Genomic DNA, 16,745 nt, shown 5'->3' on the forward strand with positions numbered 1-16,745 from the left:
GGGGTCTGCCCGAGCCAGACAGTTGTTTAATTTCCCAGGCGCGGGCGGGAGGGGGATGGAAACTTTCCCGAGGCCGCCAGGGTTGGGGCAGCCGCGCGTTTCCTGCTCCTCGGCGGCGGGCAGCGGGTCCCCGCCGCTCGGCTCCCCGTCCCCCCTCCGCTGCTTCTGCGCCCATGGGGACGGAGCCCGGAGCGCCCTGAGCGGGGCCATGCTGCCCTCCCCGGGGGCTTCGCCCGTGGGGTCCCCCCGGGGGTCCCCCCGCAATTCCCCCGTGCTCTTCAGGAAGCTGCTGGTGAACCAGAGCATCCGCCTGCAGCGGCGCTTCACCGTGGCGCATCCCCTCTGGTAAGGCGGGGGGGGGGGGATAAAGACCCCAAACCCCGGCTATGGGGTCCTTGGGGGGGTGGGAGGAGGCAGTGGGATGCAAGAACGGGGTCAGCGGGGACCCCCCCCAAATTCTCTGTGTTGTGTCCCCTCTGTCTGTGTGTCTGGGGGGGCGTGGGGCTGAGCCCCCCCCCCCCGTGCCCATGGGGATAAGCGGGGCAGGGGGGGGTGATGCTGGCTGAGCACGGGCACGCTCGTTGCACCAATGGGACCCAGCAGAGCTTGTAGGGGGGGGCTTTGTGCTGCAGCATTCTCCCCATGTCCCAAATGGGGGGGTTGGGGGGGGCTTTTTTTTTTTTTTTTTGGCACAGCAAATGGGGAAGGAGGCAGCGACCCCCAGCAGGGCCACGCAGCCCCCGTGTGGGCACCCCTGGGTGCTGGGGCGCCGTGGGGGATCAGCAGCTCCCTCCTCAGTGGCAACAGCAGCTATTTATAGCGGCCCCCCCCCAGCTCCCCCCCCCCCTGCTCGGCATGGAAAGTATTTCTGAATTCGGCACCAGCCCTCCTGGGGCCGCCGTCCCAACCGTGCCCCCCGGCCCCGCTCCCCCCCCCCATGGGGCACGGCCACCGCTGGGGACCCCCTGTGCGTGCGTGCGTCCCCCCCGTGTCCCCCCACCCAATCCTCCTGGTGACGCCGTGCCCGGGGTCGGGGCTGTCCCCTGGGGTGGCAGCGGGGTCGGAGGTGGCCGGAGAGCGGGGAGGGGGGGGGGGGAACAAACCCACAATTCACGCGCGGGGCTGGAGGAGCCACAATGGGGCTTTGTGTCCCCGGTACCATCGGGGACGCGAGGCAGAGGCAGGCCGAGGGGCTGCGGGAGGGCTGGACGTGGCGCCGGGCGCAGCGGGGCCGGGGGAATGCAGCCGGGGAGCCGCTGCCCGTCCCGGAGGCACTCCTGCATCGGGTAGGTCCCATGGGGTGACGGGGACGGGGACAGGGATGGAGATGGGGACGCGTGGCCGTGGTGGCTCGTCCCTGTCCCCATCACCGTGGTGGCTCCGGGAGGGGACAGGCGCTGGGTGGCCCTTGGTTTGTCCCCGTGCGCAGCCTTTCCCATGACCCCGGGGCCAGCGGGGTGGCAGCTGCTGAGGGGACACCGCAGGGCCACCGCCTCTGTCCCCGTGTCCCCCCCCGTCCCCCCTGCTTTGAGCCCTGGGGTGCGCACGGCTGCGGGGTGGCTCTGCCCTGGGTGGCACCCGGCCACCACCAGCGCGTCCCCAAGGACCAGAGCTTGGCTCCCTTGGTGGTTTCTGTCCTTCGATGTCCCCTGGCTCAGCGCCCGGCCGTGTCACTGTCCCCCACGGGACGCGGCTCCCCGAGCAGAGGCTGGTGGAGGCTTTCGAGGACTCGCAGCAGTTGGGGATCGTGGTGCTGGGGACACGGGGAGTGACCCGGCTCTCCCCGGGCTCTCTGGAGCCAGGAGCCCCGTGGGGAGAGCTGGGGCCCCTGTCCCAGCCCGGTGACAAGGGACAACCCGCCCAGACCCCGCTGTGCCACCCGGCGGCTCCACGAGCACCGAATTTTAGGGCGAAGGGACCAGGCTGCGGGGTGACAGGGGGACAGAGAGCCTGGCAAGCCCGGTGCCGCGTCCCAAAGCTCCCATTGTCTGCAGCTGGGCTGGGGGACAAGCATTGTCCTCGGCTGGTGGCAGCGCTGGGGACGTGCCCCGCCGTTTGCCGTGGGGTTCGGGGGGGTCGCTGCCCTCCGCGGGGTGTCCCCTCGGTGTCCCCGTGTCCGAGGGGGGTGGTAGCGGTGTCCCCAGCGCCTCCCAGCCGAGGTGTTGAGGCCACCCGCTCCGTGCCAGCTTTGTCCCTTGTCCCCTCGCAGCTTCGACCTGGAGAATGGCCTCCCGGGGAGGGGTGCGCTGGACCCCCAGGCCAGCCCGGGCGCGGGGCTGGTGCTGCAGGGCACCTTCAGCCACGGCCAGCGCCGCGAGTCCTTCCTCTACCGCTCCGACAGCGACTACGACCTGTCCCCCAAGGCCATGTCCCGCAACTCCTCCATCGCCAGCGACCTGTGAGTCCCCCCCCGGACCCCCCCCAGGTCTCCCCATCCCTCTCCCCACCCTCCCCATTTCATGCGCCCCTTTGCTCCCCGCAGGCACGGCGAGGACATGATCGTCACGCCGTTCGCCCAGGTACGGCCCTGTGGCGAGGAGGGGACACGTCCCCATGTCCCCAGCACACAGGAGGGGACACAGGGAGGTGGTGGGGGGGTTACAGCCTGTCCCCAGCCCCCCCTCTCTGTCCCCTCTGTCCCCCCCTAGGTCCTGGCCAGCCTCCGCACCATCCGCAGCAACTTTGCCGTGCTGATGCACCTCCAGGACCGCGCCGGCACCAAGTGAGCGGGGTGAGGGGTTGGGGAGGGCGATGGGGGGGTCACAGCTCATAGTGGGGGGGGGACAGCTCGAGGCAGGGGGCACAGCTCGTGGCGGGGGGGCACATTTTGTGGCATCCCGGCCTCTCAGCCCCGTGCGTTTCGCAGGCGAGCCTCCAGCAGCAGCCTTCCCTCCGCCAGCAAGGCCAGCCTCTCCGGTGAGTGCCCCCCCAACGGGAACATAAGGGGATGTTTTTAGGGTCGGCTGGCTGTCCCCGCACCCGGGGACGGGGCGTGCCGGCACCCATGGTGTCCCCAGCAGCGGGGGCAGAGCGGTGGCTTTGCCCTTTGGGATCCATGTCGGGTTTTCAGCGGCTCCTGCTGCCCGTCCGCCCTTGGTGCGGTGGTGGTGGCGGCGGTGGAAAGGCTGCGCTTGACGTCAAACCTCCCCTGAAGAAAAAAAACCCCGGGCGGCGAGCGCAGCAGGGCCCCGCAGGAACCCCAGGCCGGGCGTCACCTCGAGGTGACGTGTGTGTCCCCCCCGCCCCCCCCCCCAGACACCACCACCACGGGGACGATGTGGCCACCGCGGCCACCACGAGCCCAGCCGCACCGGGATGCCCAGCGCCGGGTCACCCTGGGGTCCCGGGGGGGGTGGGAAGGGGACACCAGTGAGCACCCCGGGGTGGGGACGGCGAGGTTGGGCCCCCCCATGTGTCCCCGTGCCTGGTGGCGACGCGGTGGCTGCCCCCGGCAGAGGATGCCCAGCAGAAACTCTCGCTGGAGACCCTGGAGGAGCTGGACTGGTGCCTGGACCAGCTGGAGACGCTGCAGACCAGGCACTCGGTCAGCGAGATGGCCTCCAACAAGGTAAGGAAACCCCCCCCCCGGGGTGAGAAAAAAGCCCCCCCAGCCTCGGGGGGGGGGGGGTGTTGGGGACGCGTGGCCCCCCCCCAACCCGTGGCTGAGCCCCTGCCACCCCTCGCAGTTTAAGCGGATGCTGAACCGGGAGCTGTCGCAGCTCTCGGAGACCAGCCGCTCGGGGAACCAGGTCTCCGAGTACATCTCCAGCACCTTCCTGGGTGAGTTCCCCCCCCCCAGGGGGGTGTCAGGGCCGTCCGTGCCCCCCCCCCCCGAACCCAACTCTGCAGCTCTGGGGTCTGCGGGGAGCCGGGCACCTCGGCGCGGTGCCCTGCGGGGCTGCGTGTCCGTGGGGACAGAGATGGAGGCTGGTTTGGGGCAAAAAAAGGGAATATTGATAGAGGGGAGCAAGGGGGGGGCTTTTCCAGGTGTCTTCGTGGGGGTGTCACGGCCGTCGTGCTGGCTGTGAGTGCTGGGGCACACTGGTGGAGACTGGTGCAAGCTGGTGCACGCTGGTGCATGCTGGTGCATGGTGGTGCACACTGGTACACACTGGTTCACACTGGTCTGGTGCATGCTGGTGCACGCTGGTGGAGACTGGTGCACACTGGTGCACGCTGGCGCACACTGGTCTGGTGCACACTGGTGCCTACTGGTGCACACAGGTGCACACTGGTCTGGTTCAGACTGGTGCACACTGGTGCATATTGGTTCATGCTGGTGCAGACTGGTGCACACTGGCCCACACTGGTCTGGTGCAGATTGGTGCCTACTGGTGCAGACTGGCGCATGCTGGTGCAGACTGGTGCAGACTGGAGCCTACTGGTGCATGCTGGTGCAGACTGGTGCATGTTGGTGCACACTGGTGCATGCTGGTGCATACTGGTCTGGTTCAGACTGGTGCATGCTGGTGCATACTGGTACAAGGGCGGGCGGCCTGCCCAGGGCTCCCCCTGCACGGGGGGAACCCCGGGGGGGCCCAGACCCCGCTGCAGACGGGTGGGGGAAGCTCTCGGCATCCCCCCGTGCGCCCCCCCCGTTGCCATGGCACCGCGGTGCTCTCCGTGCCGGCTGACGTCAATTGGGGGGGGGGGGGGAGATCCAAGGGGATCCTCCCCGCGCTCACCGCCCCCCCGCCCCCCAGACAAGCAGCACGAGGTGGAGATCCCCTCGGCGCTGCCCAAGGACAAGGAGAAGGAGCGGAAGAAGCGCCCCATGTCGCAGATCAGCGGCGTCAGGAAGCTGACGCACGGCTCCAGCCTCGCCGCCGCCGGCATCCCTCGCTTCGGGGTGCGCACGGACCACGAGGGGCTGCTGGCCAAGGTGAGGGAGGGTCCCGATCCCATCGCGGGGTCCCCGACACCGGTTCCTAAAACCCTTCCTTGTCCTTCTGATCCTCCCCGCCCCACACCCAGGAGCTGGAGGACACCAACAAGTGGGGTCTGGACGTCTTCAAAGTGGCCGAGTATTCGGGCAACCGCCCGCTGACGGTCATCATGTACAGCATCTTCCAGGTGAGCCCCCTCGGGGAGGGGGGGTGCTGTCCCCGGTCCCCGTCCCCGTATCCCAAACGGGGTCCCAGCCACCCTCCCGCCTTCCCCGCAGGAGCGCGACCTGATTGAAGACCTTCCGCATCCCCCGCCGACACCTTCATCACCTACATGCTGACGCTGGAGGACCACTACCACGCCGACGTGGCTTACCACAACAACATCCACGCCGCCGACGTGGCCCAGTCCACCACGTCCTCCTCTCAACGGCCGGCGCTGGAGGGGAGCCCCGGTCCCTACGGGGTCGCCGAGTGCCCTCGCCGGGGCCCGTAACCCACCCACACCGCCTTTTTCCCCCGTCCTCAGGCGGTGTTCACCGACCTGGAGATCCTGGCGGCTCTCTTCGCCGCCGCCATCCACGATGTCGACCACCCCGGCGTCTCCAACCAGTTCCTCATCAACACCAGTGAGCAGGAGGCCGGAGGGGGCGAGGGATGAGGGAGGAGGGGTTGTAGGGGACCCCGGTGTCCGCCCCGGGGTGAGCGGTGCCATCTCGCAGACTCGGAGCTGGCGCTGATGTACAACGACGCCTCGGTGCTGGAGAACCACCACCTGGCCGTGGGCTTCAAGCTGCTCCAGGAGGAGAACTGCGACATCTTCCAGAACCTGAGCAAGAAGCAGAGGCAGTCGCTGCGGAAAATGGCCATCGACATGGTAACTGGGGGGCTTGGAGCACCCCGGGGGTGCTGGGTTTTGGGGGGGGGGCTTGGTGGCGGGGTGAGGCTGAGCCGCGTGTCCTGCTCGCCCTGCCCAGGTGCTGGCCACGGATATGTCCAAGCACATGAACCTGCTGGCGGATCTGAAGACCATGGTGGAGACCAAGAAGGTGACCAGCCTGGGGGTGCTGCTGCTGGATAATTACTCCGACCGCATCCAGGTTGGGCTCGGGGACGCGGGCGGGGAAATATTTCTGCAGCCCGTGCCATCGGGACGCCCTCTTGGGTGCCACCACCGAGGGGGGCACCCAGGACAAGGCGCCCCAGGACCTGTGACGGTGGCCCTGGGGGACGAGGGACGTCGGGCGAGCGCTGCGGTGGCCGTGCAGGTGCTGCAGAACATGGTGCACTGCGCCGACCTCAGCAACCCCACCAAGCCCCTGGAGCTGTACCGGCAGTGGACCGACCGCATCATGGAGGAGTTCTTCCGCCAGGGCGACCGCGAGAGGGAGAAGGGGATGGAGATCAGCCCCATGTGCGACAAGCACACCGCCTCCGTGGAGAAATCCCAGGTGGGGGTGGGCACGGCGTGGGGACGAGGGGGTCCGCGGGGCCGTGGTGGGTGCTGAGCTCTTGCCTGCCCGCAGGTGGGCTTCATCGACTTCATCGCCCACCCGCTGTGGGAGACCTGGGCCGACCTGGTGCACCCCGACGCCCAGGAGATCCTGGACACGCTGGAGGACAACCGGGAGTGGTACCAGAGCATGATCCCGCGCAGCCCGTCCCCACCTCCCGAGGGTCCCGGGGTGCCCCCCGCCGCCACCGACAAGTTCCAGTTCGAGATGACGCTGGAGGAGGAGGAGGGCGAGACGGACACGGAGCCCGAGGGGCCCGAGAGCCCCTTGGAGGAGGACAACAGCGGCTCCAAGACGCCGGCCACGGATGACTCGGAGTCGGCCGACACCGAGCGCCTCTCACCCGGCTCCGGGGACCGGGACTTGCCCCGGGGTGGGTGCCCTGGGGACGTGGACAACCGGCGGGCGGTGGAGGGGACGCTGATGAAGGACGGTGGCAGCTCAACACCAGGCTCTGAGGGCGGCCAGGAGCTGTGCCTGGACACGGAGGGCAATGTCACATTCCTGCCCCTGGGCACGTAGCGGCCCCGGCCAGCAGGTCCCATCGCTGCCACAGGGACATGGGACATGGCATTGCCCCAGCGAGTGCCACCGGCACCCCAGGCTCCTGGCACCGCCACCGCTGGGACCGGGGTGGCCGTCGGGACGCGGAGGGACCTGAGGAATGTCCCCGCACGGCAGCTGGGCAGGTACCGATGGGCACAAGGACACCGCGGCTCGTTCCCTCCCGACTGTCCCCTGCTCCCACACAGCATCCCGACCTCCAGGTGCTGGGCAAGGTCCCTCATCGCCTGCAAACGGGTCCTGGGGACTCTTTGCCCCTGCCCTGTCCCAGCCCTGGGCACTCTGTGGCTCCCCGGGGAGATGTCCCCCGTTGCCAAAAGCCTTTGGGTGTGCGGGTGGCTCCTCACAGAGCGGCTGGCACGAGGCACCGCGGTGTCAGGGCACCAGGGCACGACGCCGGCTGCTTGGGCACGAGTCAGGGGGTTTATTTATTTGGGGTTTGGGGGGGGGGTCACTTTTTAAAGCCTTTTGTAGCTCACTTTTTAATACCAGCCTCACCTAGGCGCACTCACACACGTTTCCGTGGCAGAAGCTGCCCTGACTGTGACCAGCACCCAAAATGCTGCATTTTAAACTTTTGCACTTTGGGCCCCGCCGGGCACCGCAACCCCGCGCGTCTCCGCAGGGACCCGGGGAGGCCCCCGGGGTCATTTCGGTTTCTTCCTTCACCCTCCAGATATTAAACCTGGTTTGTTCCCCCTCTAAGAGCGATGCTTCTGATCTTTTATCGCCGTGCTTGCACGGGCTGGGTGCTCGGTGCCGTGGGTGCTGTGGCCGGGCAGCACCCTGGGGCCTCCATCCCCGGGGAACCCGGCGTGCTTGGTGGCCCCATTGCCTGCCGAGGCCCCGGGGAGGGCCCTGCTCCTTGTGTTTGAACAAAAGCGAGCTCCTCCCTGGAAATGTCGATCCGTCACTGGCAAACACAACCGGCTAAGGTAAATATTTAATCGCCGGCTTGGCGCGGCGCGGAGCCTGTTCCCTGCTCTTCCGCATTGCTCCCCAGGGTGATTTATCTGCAAACACGTCCCCACCCGCGGCACTGCCCTGCTGCGTGGGGCCCTGCCAGCCCCCACCCCGCACCCCAAGGCAGCAGTGGGGGGGTCCCCAATACCCCCCTGCACCCCAAATTCCCCCTTTGATGAGAAGGGAACCTCAGGTTTCTGGGGCACGGCTGGGAGCGAGGGGTGCCATGGGGGCTGGCAGGTCCCTGCTGATGGAGCGGGGCTGTGACCGTCAGCCCCACGGGGACCAGGCACACCCTACAGCACCCAGCTGTATGGGAGGATGGCAGCCAAAAAAATAAACCCTTCACTGAGGGGACGCGGTGCCATGGAGGGTGGTGGTGCTGTGGGAGCCTCCCCGCCATGGGTGCTGCTGTCGGGCACCCAGCACCCAACGGGCTGGTGCCCTCCAGCGGCTGGCAGGCTGCTGACGGGGTGTCGGGCTCGGGCACCCCACAAGCCCCTCACACGGACATCGTGCTCCTCGGGGCTGGGTGCGGTGCCCGGCTCCGCCATCCCGCAGGCTCCTCAGGGCTGCGCTGAGGGGTGAGGGAGGCGACTGGGTGCCATGGCCTGGTGTGTGTTCAACTCAACGGGGTGGTGATGAGGGGCACGGGTGGTCTCGGAGCAGGCTGTGGGGTCGAGGCTGGGGTTGTGCAGCCCTGCTGGGGGCCGCGTCCCGGTGAGCCCCGCGCCCCCGCCTCAGCCTCGCCTCATGAGGGTGAGGGAGGACGCGGGGCCGCCATGGCCGCCCACCTGCGGCCCACCTTGAGCCTCGCCTCACAGCTTGTGAGGGATGGCAGCCTCGGGTATGAGGGATGGGAAACCACCCTGGCAGCCCTCAGTCGGGGACAGGGCGCCATATCGCGACAGGAGGGCGCTGTGACTCATTATCCCCCACCTTTTCGATAGGGAACGACCCCTCCCACCCCCCCACCAGGTGCGCATGGTACGTCCCACCCCCCCTCCCGCTGCGCAGCCGGACCGCACCACCGCGAGCCGCGGGGGGGGGGGGGGGGGGGCACACACCCGGGGGGGCGGGGGGGGGGTGGGGGATAGGAGGGGGGGGGGGGGAGAGAGGGAGGAGGCGAGGGGCGTCTCCCCCCCCCCTCCCTTTGGGCACGGGCCGGCTGTCAATCAGCGCCGCGCCGCCGGCCAATCAGCGGGAGCAGAGAGCCTCATTTGCATGCAAGGCCCCACCCACCCTTCCTCGCGCTGCTGACGTCAGCGGGGCTCTGCAAGCGGCGGGGGCGGGCGCGCCGCCGCTGCTGCAGTTCTGCGGGAGGCGCGGCGCGAGCGCGGGCTGGAGGTGAGCGCGCGCCCCCGCGCCCCCCCCCCCCCTAAACCCCCCCCCCCTTTTAATCCGACCCCCCCCCCCCCCAACATCCCGGTTACCGTAGCACCGGGGGCCGGGAGGGGGCCGCCCGGGGGAATTGCACCGGTGGGGGAGGGCGTTGCAACGCCAGCTGGCGGGGATTGCAACCGCAGCGGGGGGGGGGGAGCAAAAGGGGGGGGGTGTGCAAGGAGGGAGGGGGCGTTTGCAGCAAGGGGGGGGGGTTGCAGCAAGGGAGGGGGGTTGCAAGGACTTGGGGGAGGTGGTAGCAAAGGGGGGGGTGTTTGCAATGAGGTGGGGGGTTGCAATGAGGGAGGGGGGATTTGCAGCAAGGAAAGGTTGCAAGGACTTGGGGGGGGTGAAATGGGGGTTGCAATGAGGGAGGGGGGGTTTGCAGCAAGGGAGGGGGGTTGCAATAACGGGGGGGGTGTTTGCAATGAGGGAGGGGGGATTTGCAGCAAGGGAGGGGGTTGCAAGGACTCGGAGGGGGTTGCAGCAAGGGGGGGGTGTTTGCAATAAGGGGAGGGTGAAATGGGGGGGTTGCAATGAGGGAGGGGGGATTTGGAATGAGGGGGGGGTGTTTGCAATAAGGGGGGGGGGTCGCAATGAGGGAGGGGGGTTAGCAGCCGGGGGGATGGAATAGGGGGGGGTATTTACAGCAAGGGAGGAGGATTTGTGGCGAGGGAGGGGGGTTTGCAGCAAGGGGGGGGGTTGCAGCAAGGGGGGGGTATTTGCAGCGAGGAGGGGGTTGCAATGAGGTGGGGGGGTGGAATTGGGGGGGATTTGCAGCAAGGGGGGGGCGTTGCAATGAGGGAGGGGTGTTTGCAATGGGGAGGGGGGTATTTGCAGCAAGGGGGGGGGTTTGCACCAAGGATGGAGGAATTGCAGTGGGGGGGGGGGGATGTCTCCCAGTGTCCCCACCATTGCAGGAGGCCGCGGTGTACGGTGGGGACCTGGGGGTGCATGGGGAGGGGCAGGGCAGTGGCGTGCCCCCCCACACACCCCCATATACCACCCCCCACCCCCCCCCAGCACCCCCCTGCACCCCCCCGCGCAGCACCCACCCGGCGCAGCCTGCGGGGGCACCGCCGCGGGTGCCATTTTGCAGAGGAGAAACGCAGCAACGGCCGCGGAGCTGCGCCCCCCCCCCCCATGGGTGGTGGTGATGGGGGGTCAGGGCCCCCACCACCACCACCACGACCCCCCCATACCCCGGGGCAGCGTGCCTGGGGGCACCGTGGGGACGGTGGCCTGTCCGTGCCACCGCGGCTGATGCGGTGACGAAGCCCTGGTGCCATCGGGGGCGTTGGTTATCCCCTGGGGGGGGCGTTGGTTATCCCCTGGGGGGGGCATTGGTTATCCCTGGGTGGCTTTTGGTTATCCTGGGGGGTGTTGGTTATCCCCCGGGGGCGTTGGTTATCGCGGAGATGCCGATGCCACCGGGGATATTGGTTATACTGGAGGTGCCGGTGCCACCGGGGGCGTTGGTTATCCCCTGGGGGGCGTTGGTTATCCCCTGGGGGGCGTTGGTTATCCTGGGGGCGTTGGTTATCCGGGGATGCCGATGCCCCCGGTGATGCCGGTGCCCCCGGGGACGTCGTCCACCGCCGGTGTCCCCCCCGGGCTCACGGCGCCGCCGCCTTGCAGATGGCGTCCGCTACCGACTCCCGCTATGGGCAGAAGGAGTCCTCGGACCAGAACTTCGACTACATGTTCAAGATCCTCATCATCGGCAACAGCAGCGTGGGGAAAACCTCGTTCCTCTTCCGGTACGCCGACGATTCCTTCACGCCCGCCTTCGTCAGCACCGTCGGCATCGACTTCAAGGTCAAGACCATCTACCGGAACGACAAACGCATCAAGCTGCAGATCTGGGTGAGCCCCGGCCCCGTTCCCGAGGGATTTGGGGCCTTTAGTTGGGGGGTTTATGGGGTTGGGCTGCCCCCTTTTGGGAATGGGATGGTGTCGGCGGGGGGCTGACGGTGGCCGCGTGCCGCAGGACACGGCCGGGCAGGAGCGGTACCGCACCATCACCACCGCCTACTACCGCGGGGCCATGGGCTTCATCCTGATGTACGACATCACCAACGAGGAGTCCTTCAACGCCGTGCAGGACTGGTGAGCCCCCCCCCCCATCAGCCCCATCCCCTACCCCATTCTATTATCCTGCCCCCTCCCCATCACCCTGTGCCCCGTTTTTTTAAAAATTTTAATTACTTTGTCCCTCCGCGGCCCCCGAAGGTCGACCCAGATCAAGACGTACTCGTGGGACAACGCGCAGGTCCTGCTGGTGGGGAACAAGTGTGACATGGAGGACGAGCGCGTGGTGTCGGCCGAGAAGGGCCGCCAGCTCGCCGAGCACCTGGGTGAGTCCCGTCGCCGCCTGCAGTTCTTGGAAATTTTGGGGAACGCTGCTTAAATTGCAAACGCTGCCCCTGCACCAAAAAAAAAATGGATGTATTATGGGAATATGCGGGGAAAATAAGGTGGTGTGGTGCTGTGAATGCTTGCTTTGGGTGGGTTTTGGGGGTTGTAAGCTCGCTGCGTGCTATAGGGTGGGATTGGGGTGGGTCTGGCCCTGCTCTGAGCAGGCTGAGCTCAAGCATCGGGGAATATTTAATGGGAGGAGGAGGAGGAGGAGCAGAGAAACGTCCAGCGTTGGGGTGGAGAGCAAAGAAACCTCTCTGGTGGGAGGCTGCGAGCATCACCGGGGCCGTAGCGGGGTCCCGGGCTGCCCCCCCCCCCAAATAATATTAACCCCCCACTCCTCATCTCCAGGCTTCGAGTTCTTCGAGGCCAGCGCCAAGGACAACATCAACGTCAAGCAGACGTTCGAGCGGCTGGTGGACATCATCTGCGAGAAGATGTCGGAGTCGCTGGACACGGCCGACCCCGCCGTCACCGGCGCCAAGCAGGGCCCCCAGCTGACGGACCAGCAGGCCCCCCCGCACCAGGACTGTGCCTGCTAGGGGCCCCCCCCCCACCCCGCTCGGTGCACGTATCCGTCCCCCCCCCCAGCCCCCCCAACACACCCCAGCACCCCCTTTTTTTTCCCCCCAGGGGGGGCTTTTTGCTGCTGATACCTCGCAGGCTCCCCAAAGGGTTGGCGCCTGCCCCTTTTCCCACCCCCCCTCCCTTATCGATTAGGCTGTGCCCCCCCCTCCCCTTTTTCCCCTTTATTTATTTTTAAGCCTGGGATGGTAGGAGGAAACCCCCACCCCCTTCCCATTGCCCTCCGAGCCCAAATCGCTCAGAAAAAACACTTTTTTTTTGCCGTTTTGCTTGCGGGGTGATGGGGAGGGGGGCTGGGACCCGACACCCCCATCCCCATTACGGGGGCAGCGCCTGCCCGGAGAGCCCTTGGGGGTCTTTTGGCTGCCCGGCGCCCCCTCCCCAGCTGGCTGGCTGCTCCCCCCCTCACCCATTTGTATAAAAAGATGCTAATTTATGCCCCCCCCGCCCCCCCCCTCGCTGTCTTCCTCCCTGTACATAGGAGTCCCTGTAAATAGCCGTAGGACGTGCGCTGTGCCGTGCCCCCGTCGCTGCGTCCCCCCCCCCCCCCAAATTCCTCGCTGTGCTTACCTGGTGAGCAGCACTCCCCACGCTCTTTATTTAAAGGTTTTTCAGGACCAAGCAAGGGGCTGGCGGAGCTGGAGCACCGACCAAACCCCGTGGACCCCCCCAAAAACCCCCCTTCCACCCCCGGTTTGGGGAATAGGGGCGAGCGTCACGGCTGCTGCAGCGCGCCCGGCTCCTCGCCTGGTCCTATAGTTACCGTGCTTCTGTGGAGACTGTGAATACGTGGATATTCCTCCAGCAACGACCGACCCCGAGGTCTTGCTCCCCTCTATTTATTTTTTCCCGGAGCGCTGTGTCTTTATTTTACAGTTTTTTTGTTGTTTTTTTTTCCTCCCCCCCCTCCCCTTTCTCCTCTCACTGCGGTACCGTGGTCCTCCCCCCCCACACACACACACCCTTCCCCTTTTTCCTCTTTTTTGTGAAGTTTACTGATGGAAGAGTTACCACCGTACTGTACAAACGTCAAAAAAAAAAAAAAAGAAAAAAAGTAAAAAAAAAAAAAGAAGTGTCAAAAGGGTACAATTTCCTAAAAATCACTGTATTAAAAGAAAATGGTGTGAAGAAATAAAAGCGATGCTGATCAGCGGCTGCCCCTCGTCCTTGGGGGGTGGGGGGCAGTGTGAAGGGGGCGATTTCAAGCTGAGAGGGGGGAGATTAATTGGTTTTGACAATTAGCGTTCTGCAAATAGCCCCCCCCCAGCAGTGCATGATGAGGCTGGAGCTGCAAGGAAGGCACCTTTAAGGTAGAAAAGGAGATTTAGGCACCGGAGAATGAAAATAAATGGGATCCTAGGTGAGGGGGGGGGGCACAGATTGTGCCTGGGGAGCCACCAGGGGTAGATGCAGGACTTTTTGCTGTGGCACCAAGACTGATTTGGGTGCAGGTGCCACAGGCAGTGGGAACCGGCCCCCAACTCCTCAGTTTTGGCTCTGCTTCTGTCAAATATATCAGAAACCAGAACAAATTTCATATCAGAGCCTGGGGGGGCTCTGCCGGGGCCCCTGAGGAGGGGACAAGGGGCAGGAGATGCTGGGCCTGTCCCTGGGGCGCTGAGTGCTTCTCCCCTGCCCCGTTTGTTAAATCACAGCCCCCTAATTACTGACAGTAAACGAGTTAATCAGCGGGATCTGCAGCAGCCCCTGGCTGTGGCTGTCACCAGCAGTGGCTCCCAGGCCGTGCCCACCACGGGGCCGGATCCTGCCCCACCTCGCAGGGGTGCTGCCTGCCCCCAGCCCCCAGCAGCAGGGGCAGGAGCTGCTGAAAAGGCATCGCAGGTTTCGGGAGCGGCTTCTCCACGCTGCTACATCCCAGCACCGCGCTGCTTCCCGCCCTGTGCCTCCTGCTCCGCGCTCGGCGCCGGTTTGGGCTAAAAACATCAAAAAACAAAAAAAACAAAAAACGGGGCTCACGCGCTGCAATCCGGCCCGTGGCAAACGTGGGGGGGGACTGGGGACGGAGCTCACCCTGTGCTTGAGGTAGGAGAGGTAGGTGTCCCAGCCCAGCGTCACCACGTTGACGTAAACCACCCGAAATTTGGGGGGCACGTAGAGGAAATTGAGGAGCTGCGCCGCCGGCCACACGCACCAGTCAGCCTGCGGGGAATTGGGGGGGGGACACAGAGCCACCAGCTGCCCCCCCCCCAGGGGGGAGCAGGACACCTTGAGGGACTCGGGGACGAGCCGAAGGGCTGGGTTTACCTTATAGAACTCCCAAAATTTCTCCTTGAGCTCCTCCCAGCTCGCCTCCAGGCTCTGCCCCTCCAGCGTGCCCATGCCTGCGGGAGAAGCGGCGTCAGCAGCGCCCACGGGGAGGCGTCTGGGGTGACCTAGGACGAGTGTCACCCCCCCCAGGACGAGTGTCACCCCACCTAGGAAGTACCAGGCTCCCAGGGCAGGCGATGCCACCAGCTGGTCGATGAGGACTTTCTTCAGCACCGTCCTCAGCCCCCGCACGCCCCGCGCCGGGAAGGCGGCGTCCAGCCAGAGGTACCAGAAGTGCATCAGCGGCCCCATGCTGCAGCCCACGGCGAACATGCGCCCTGCAAGGCGACACCCCCCACCCCTGCATTATTAAGGCCACCCTGACCCCCCCCATACACACACACACCCCCTTTTACATTATTAACGAGGCCCCGTAACGAGATCCGGCCCCCGGGGACCCGCGCTCCCAACCCCGCCGCGATCCCAGCCCGCAGCGATGCGGGGCAGGAATTGAGGCGGGTTTTTTTTTTTGGGGGGAGCGGGATGGGTGTCCCCCCGTGTGTCCCCACCCCATGCTTTGTCACCTGTGCGTGCCGCCTGGCGCTGGTCCTCGGGGTGTTGGCGGAGGTGCCATGCCTGCTGCAGGGTGTCGCCGGCGGCCAGCAGCGCCCCGCAGCTCGCCGTGTTGGTCAGCAGCAGCAGGCGGCCGCCGAACAGGGGCTGCAGCAGCCGGCGGCCCCGCGCCAGCATCCCTAAATTTGGGGGGGGCATGGGGGGGTTAAATTTGGGGGGATATAGGTGTTATTGGGCGGTTAACGGGGGGTGGTGAGCATGGAGGGGGCGTGGGGACAGCCCCACGGTTGTGGGATGGAGCACACTGCACACCCCCCTGCGTGGATCTTTGGTCCTCTGTGGCCCAGTGCTCCCAGTTTGGCCAGTGGTTGCTGCAGGTAGCTGTGTTGGACACCCCCTGTGCTGCCCAGTCGGCCCCAGTTACGCTATAGACCCACCCAGTAGGTCCCAGTTAGCCACGTGGTGCTGCCCAGTCCTCCCCCTTTGGCTCCCCCAGTCTGCCGTTACCCCTGCTGGGCCACCCCCAGTCACCCCAGTGCCCCCCAGTCACCCTGTGCCCCCCCTCCCCTTACCCCTTGGGACCCCCCCCAGTTGCCCAGTTACCCCAAGCCCCCCTCAGTCACCCCTAATGTACCCAACCAGTCCCCCCCAGTTACCCCTGTGCCCCCAGTTAGCCACGCCATGCCCCCAGTTCCCACTGGGAGCCCTCCCAGTCCTCCTTCAGCCCCCACCCAGACCCCTCTCATTTATATCCATGTCCCCAGTCGCCCCCTCCCCATTTCCCAGTTACCCCAGTAATCCCATATGGGACCCTCCCAGTTTCCCCTGTGCCCCCCAGTTCCCACTGGGAGCCCTCCCAGTCCCCCTTCAGCCCCCCCCGAACCTCCCCCAGTTCCATCCATGCCCTCCAGTCGCCCCCCTCCACATCTCTCAGTTCCCCCAGTCCCTCCCAGTTCCTCCCAGTAACCCCACACGGAACCGTCCAGCCCTCCCAGTTCCCCCTGTGCCCCCCAGTTCCCACTGGGAGCCCTCCCAGTCCTCCTTCAGCCCCCCCCGGACTCCCCTAGCTATATCTGTGCCCCCCCAGTCGCCCCCCGCACATCTCCCAGTTACCCCAGTCCCTCCCAGTAACCCCATATGGAACCCTCCATCCCTCCCAGTTCCCCCTGTGCCCCCCAGTTCCCACTGGGAGCCCTCCCAGTCCCCCTTCATCCCCCCCGGACCTCCCCCAGTTACATCCATGCCCCCCAGTCGCCCCCCCCCCACATCTCCCAGTTCCCCCAGTCCCTCCCAGTTCCCCCCAGTCCCTCCCAGTAACCCCATACGGAACCCTCCATCCCTCCCAGTTCCCCCTGTACACCCCAATTCCCCACGGGGCGCCCCCCCCATCCCCTCTGTGTCCCCTCAGCTCCTCCCAGTTCCCCCCAGTCCCCCCAGTTCTCCCAGTTCCCCGTGCCCCCCCCCGCTCACCGCCGCGCGTTCCGCCACCCGCCCGCGTTGACGAGGGGCGGGGGAGCGCATTCAGGGACGGACAACTTCCGGCTTCCGGCGGCCGCCATGACACGTACAGGGACACAAGGGGGCCGCCATGACA

The 16,745-nt window shown here is 66.4% G+C and overlaps 3 protein-coding genes across 3 annotated transcripts; 2 read left to right on the forward strand and 1 right to left on the reverse strand.

Moving 5' to 3' along the window:
- Positions 1-1,236: 1,236 nt before the first annotated feature.
- On the forward strand, positions 1,237-7,423 carry PDE4C (phosphodiesterase 4C). Its single transcript, XM_032203880.1, is given in 16 exon segments — positions 1,237-1,286; positions 2,210-2,398; positions 2,483-2,519; positions 2,649-2,722; positions 2,867-2,916; positions 3,456-3,568; positions 3,687-3,780; positions 4,704-4,882; positions 4,975-5,073; positions 5,165-5,188; positions 5,191-5,352; positions 5,416-5,515; positions 5,609-5,763; positions 5,864-5,986; positions 6,155-6,337; positions 6,413-7,423. Coding segments are annotated over 16 exon segments (2,139 nt in total). The 5' UTR covers positions 1,237-1,239; the 3' UTR covers positions 6,923-7,423.
- A 1,796-nt stretch (positions 7,424-9,219) lies between these two features.
- Positions 9,220-12,317, forward strand: RAB3A (RAB3A, member RAS oncogene family). The gene is made up of 5 exons (XM_032203801.1): positions 9,220-9,274; positions 10,946-11,173; positions 11,298-11,416; positions 11,540-11,664; positions 12,077-12,317. Exons 2-5 carry the CDS (start codon positions 10,946-10,948, stop codon positions 12,265-12,267), a joined length of 663 nt encoding a protein of 220 aa, XP_032059692.1. The 5' UTR covers positions 9,220-9,274; the 3' UTR covers positions 12,268-12,317.
- Positions 12,318-13,394: 1,077 nt separating this feature from the next.
- On the reverse strand, positions 13,395-16,645 carry MPV17L2 (MPV17 mitochondrial inner membrane protein like 2). The gene is made up of 6 exons (XM_032203668.1): positions 16,622-16,645; positions 15,163-15,330; positions 14,746-14,916; positions 14,576-14,652; positions 14,342-14,470; positions 13,395-14,244 (listed from the first exon to the last, which is right to left on the reverse strand). The coding sequence occupies exons 2-6, from the start codon at positions 15,326-15,328 to the stop codon at positions 14,179-14,181; spliced, it is 609 nt and encodes a 202-aa protein (XP_032059559.1). The 5' UTR covers positions 15,329-15,330; positions 16,622-16,645; the 3' UTR covers positions 13,395-14,178.
- Between the last annotated feature and the right edge of the window lie 100 nt (positions 16,646-16,745).

Source organism: Aythya fuligula, chromosome 26 (genome assembly GCF_009819795.1).
Source record: "Aythya fuligula isolate bAytFul2 chromosome 26, bAytFul2.pri, whole genome shotgun sequence".
Classification (NCBI taxonomy): domain Eukaryota; kingdom Metazoa; phylum Chordata; class Aves; order Anseriformes; family Anatidae; genus Aythya; species Aythya fuligula.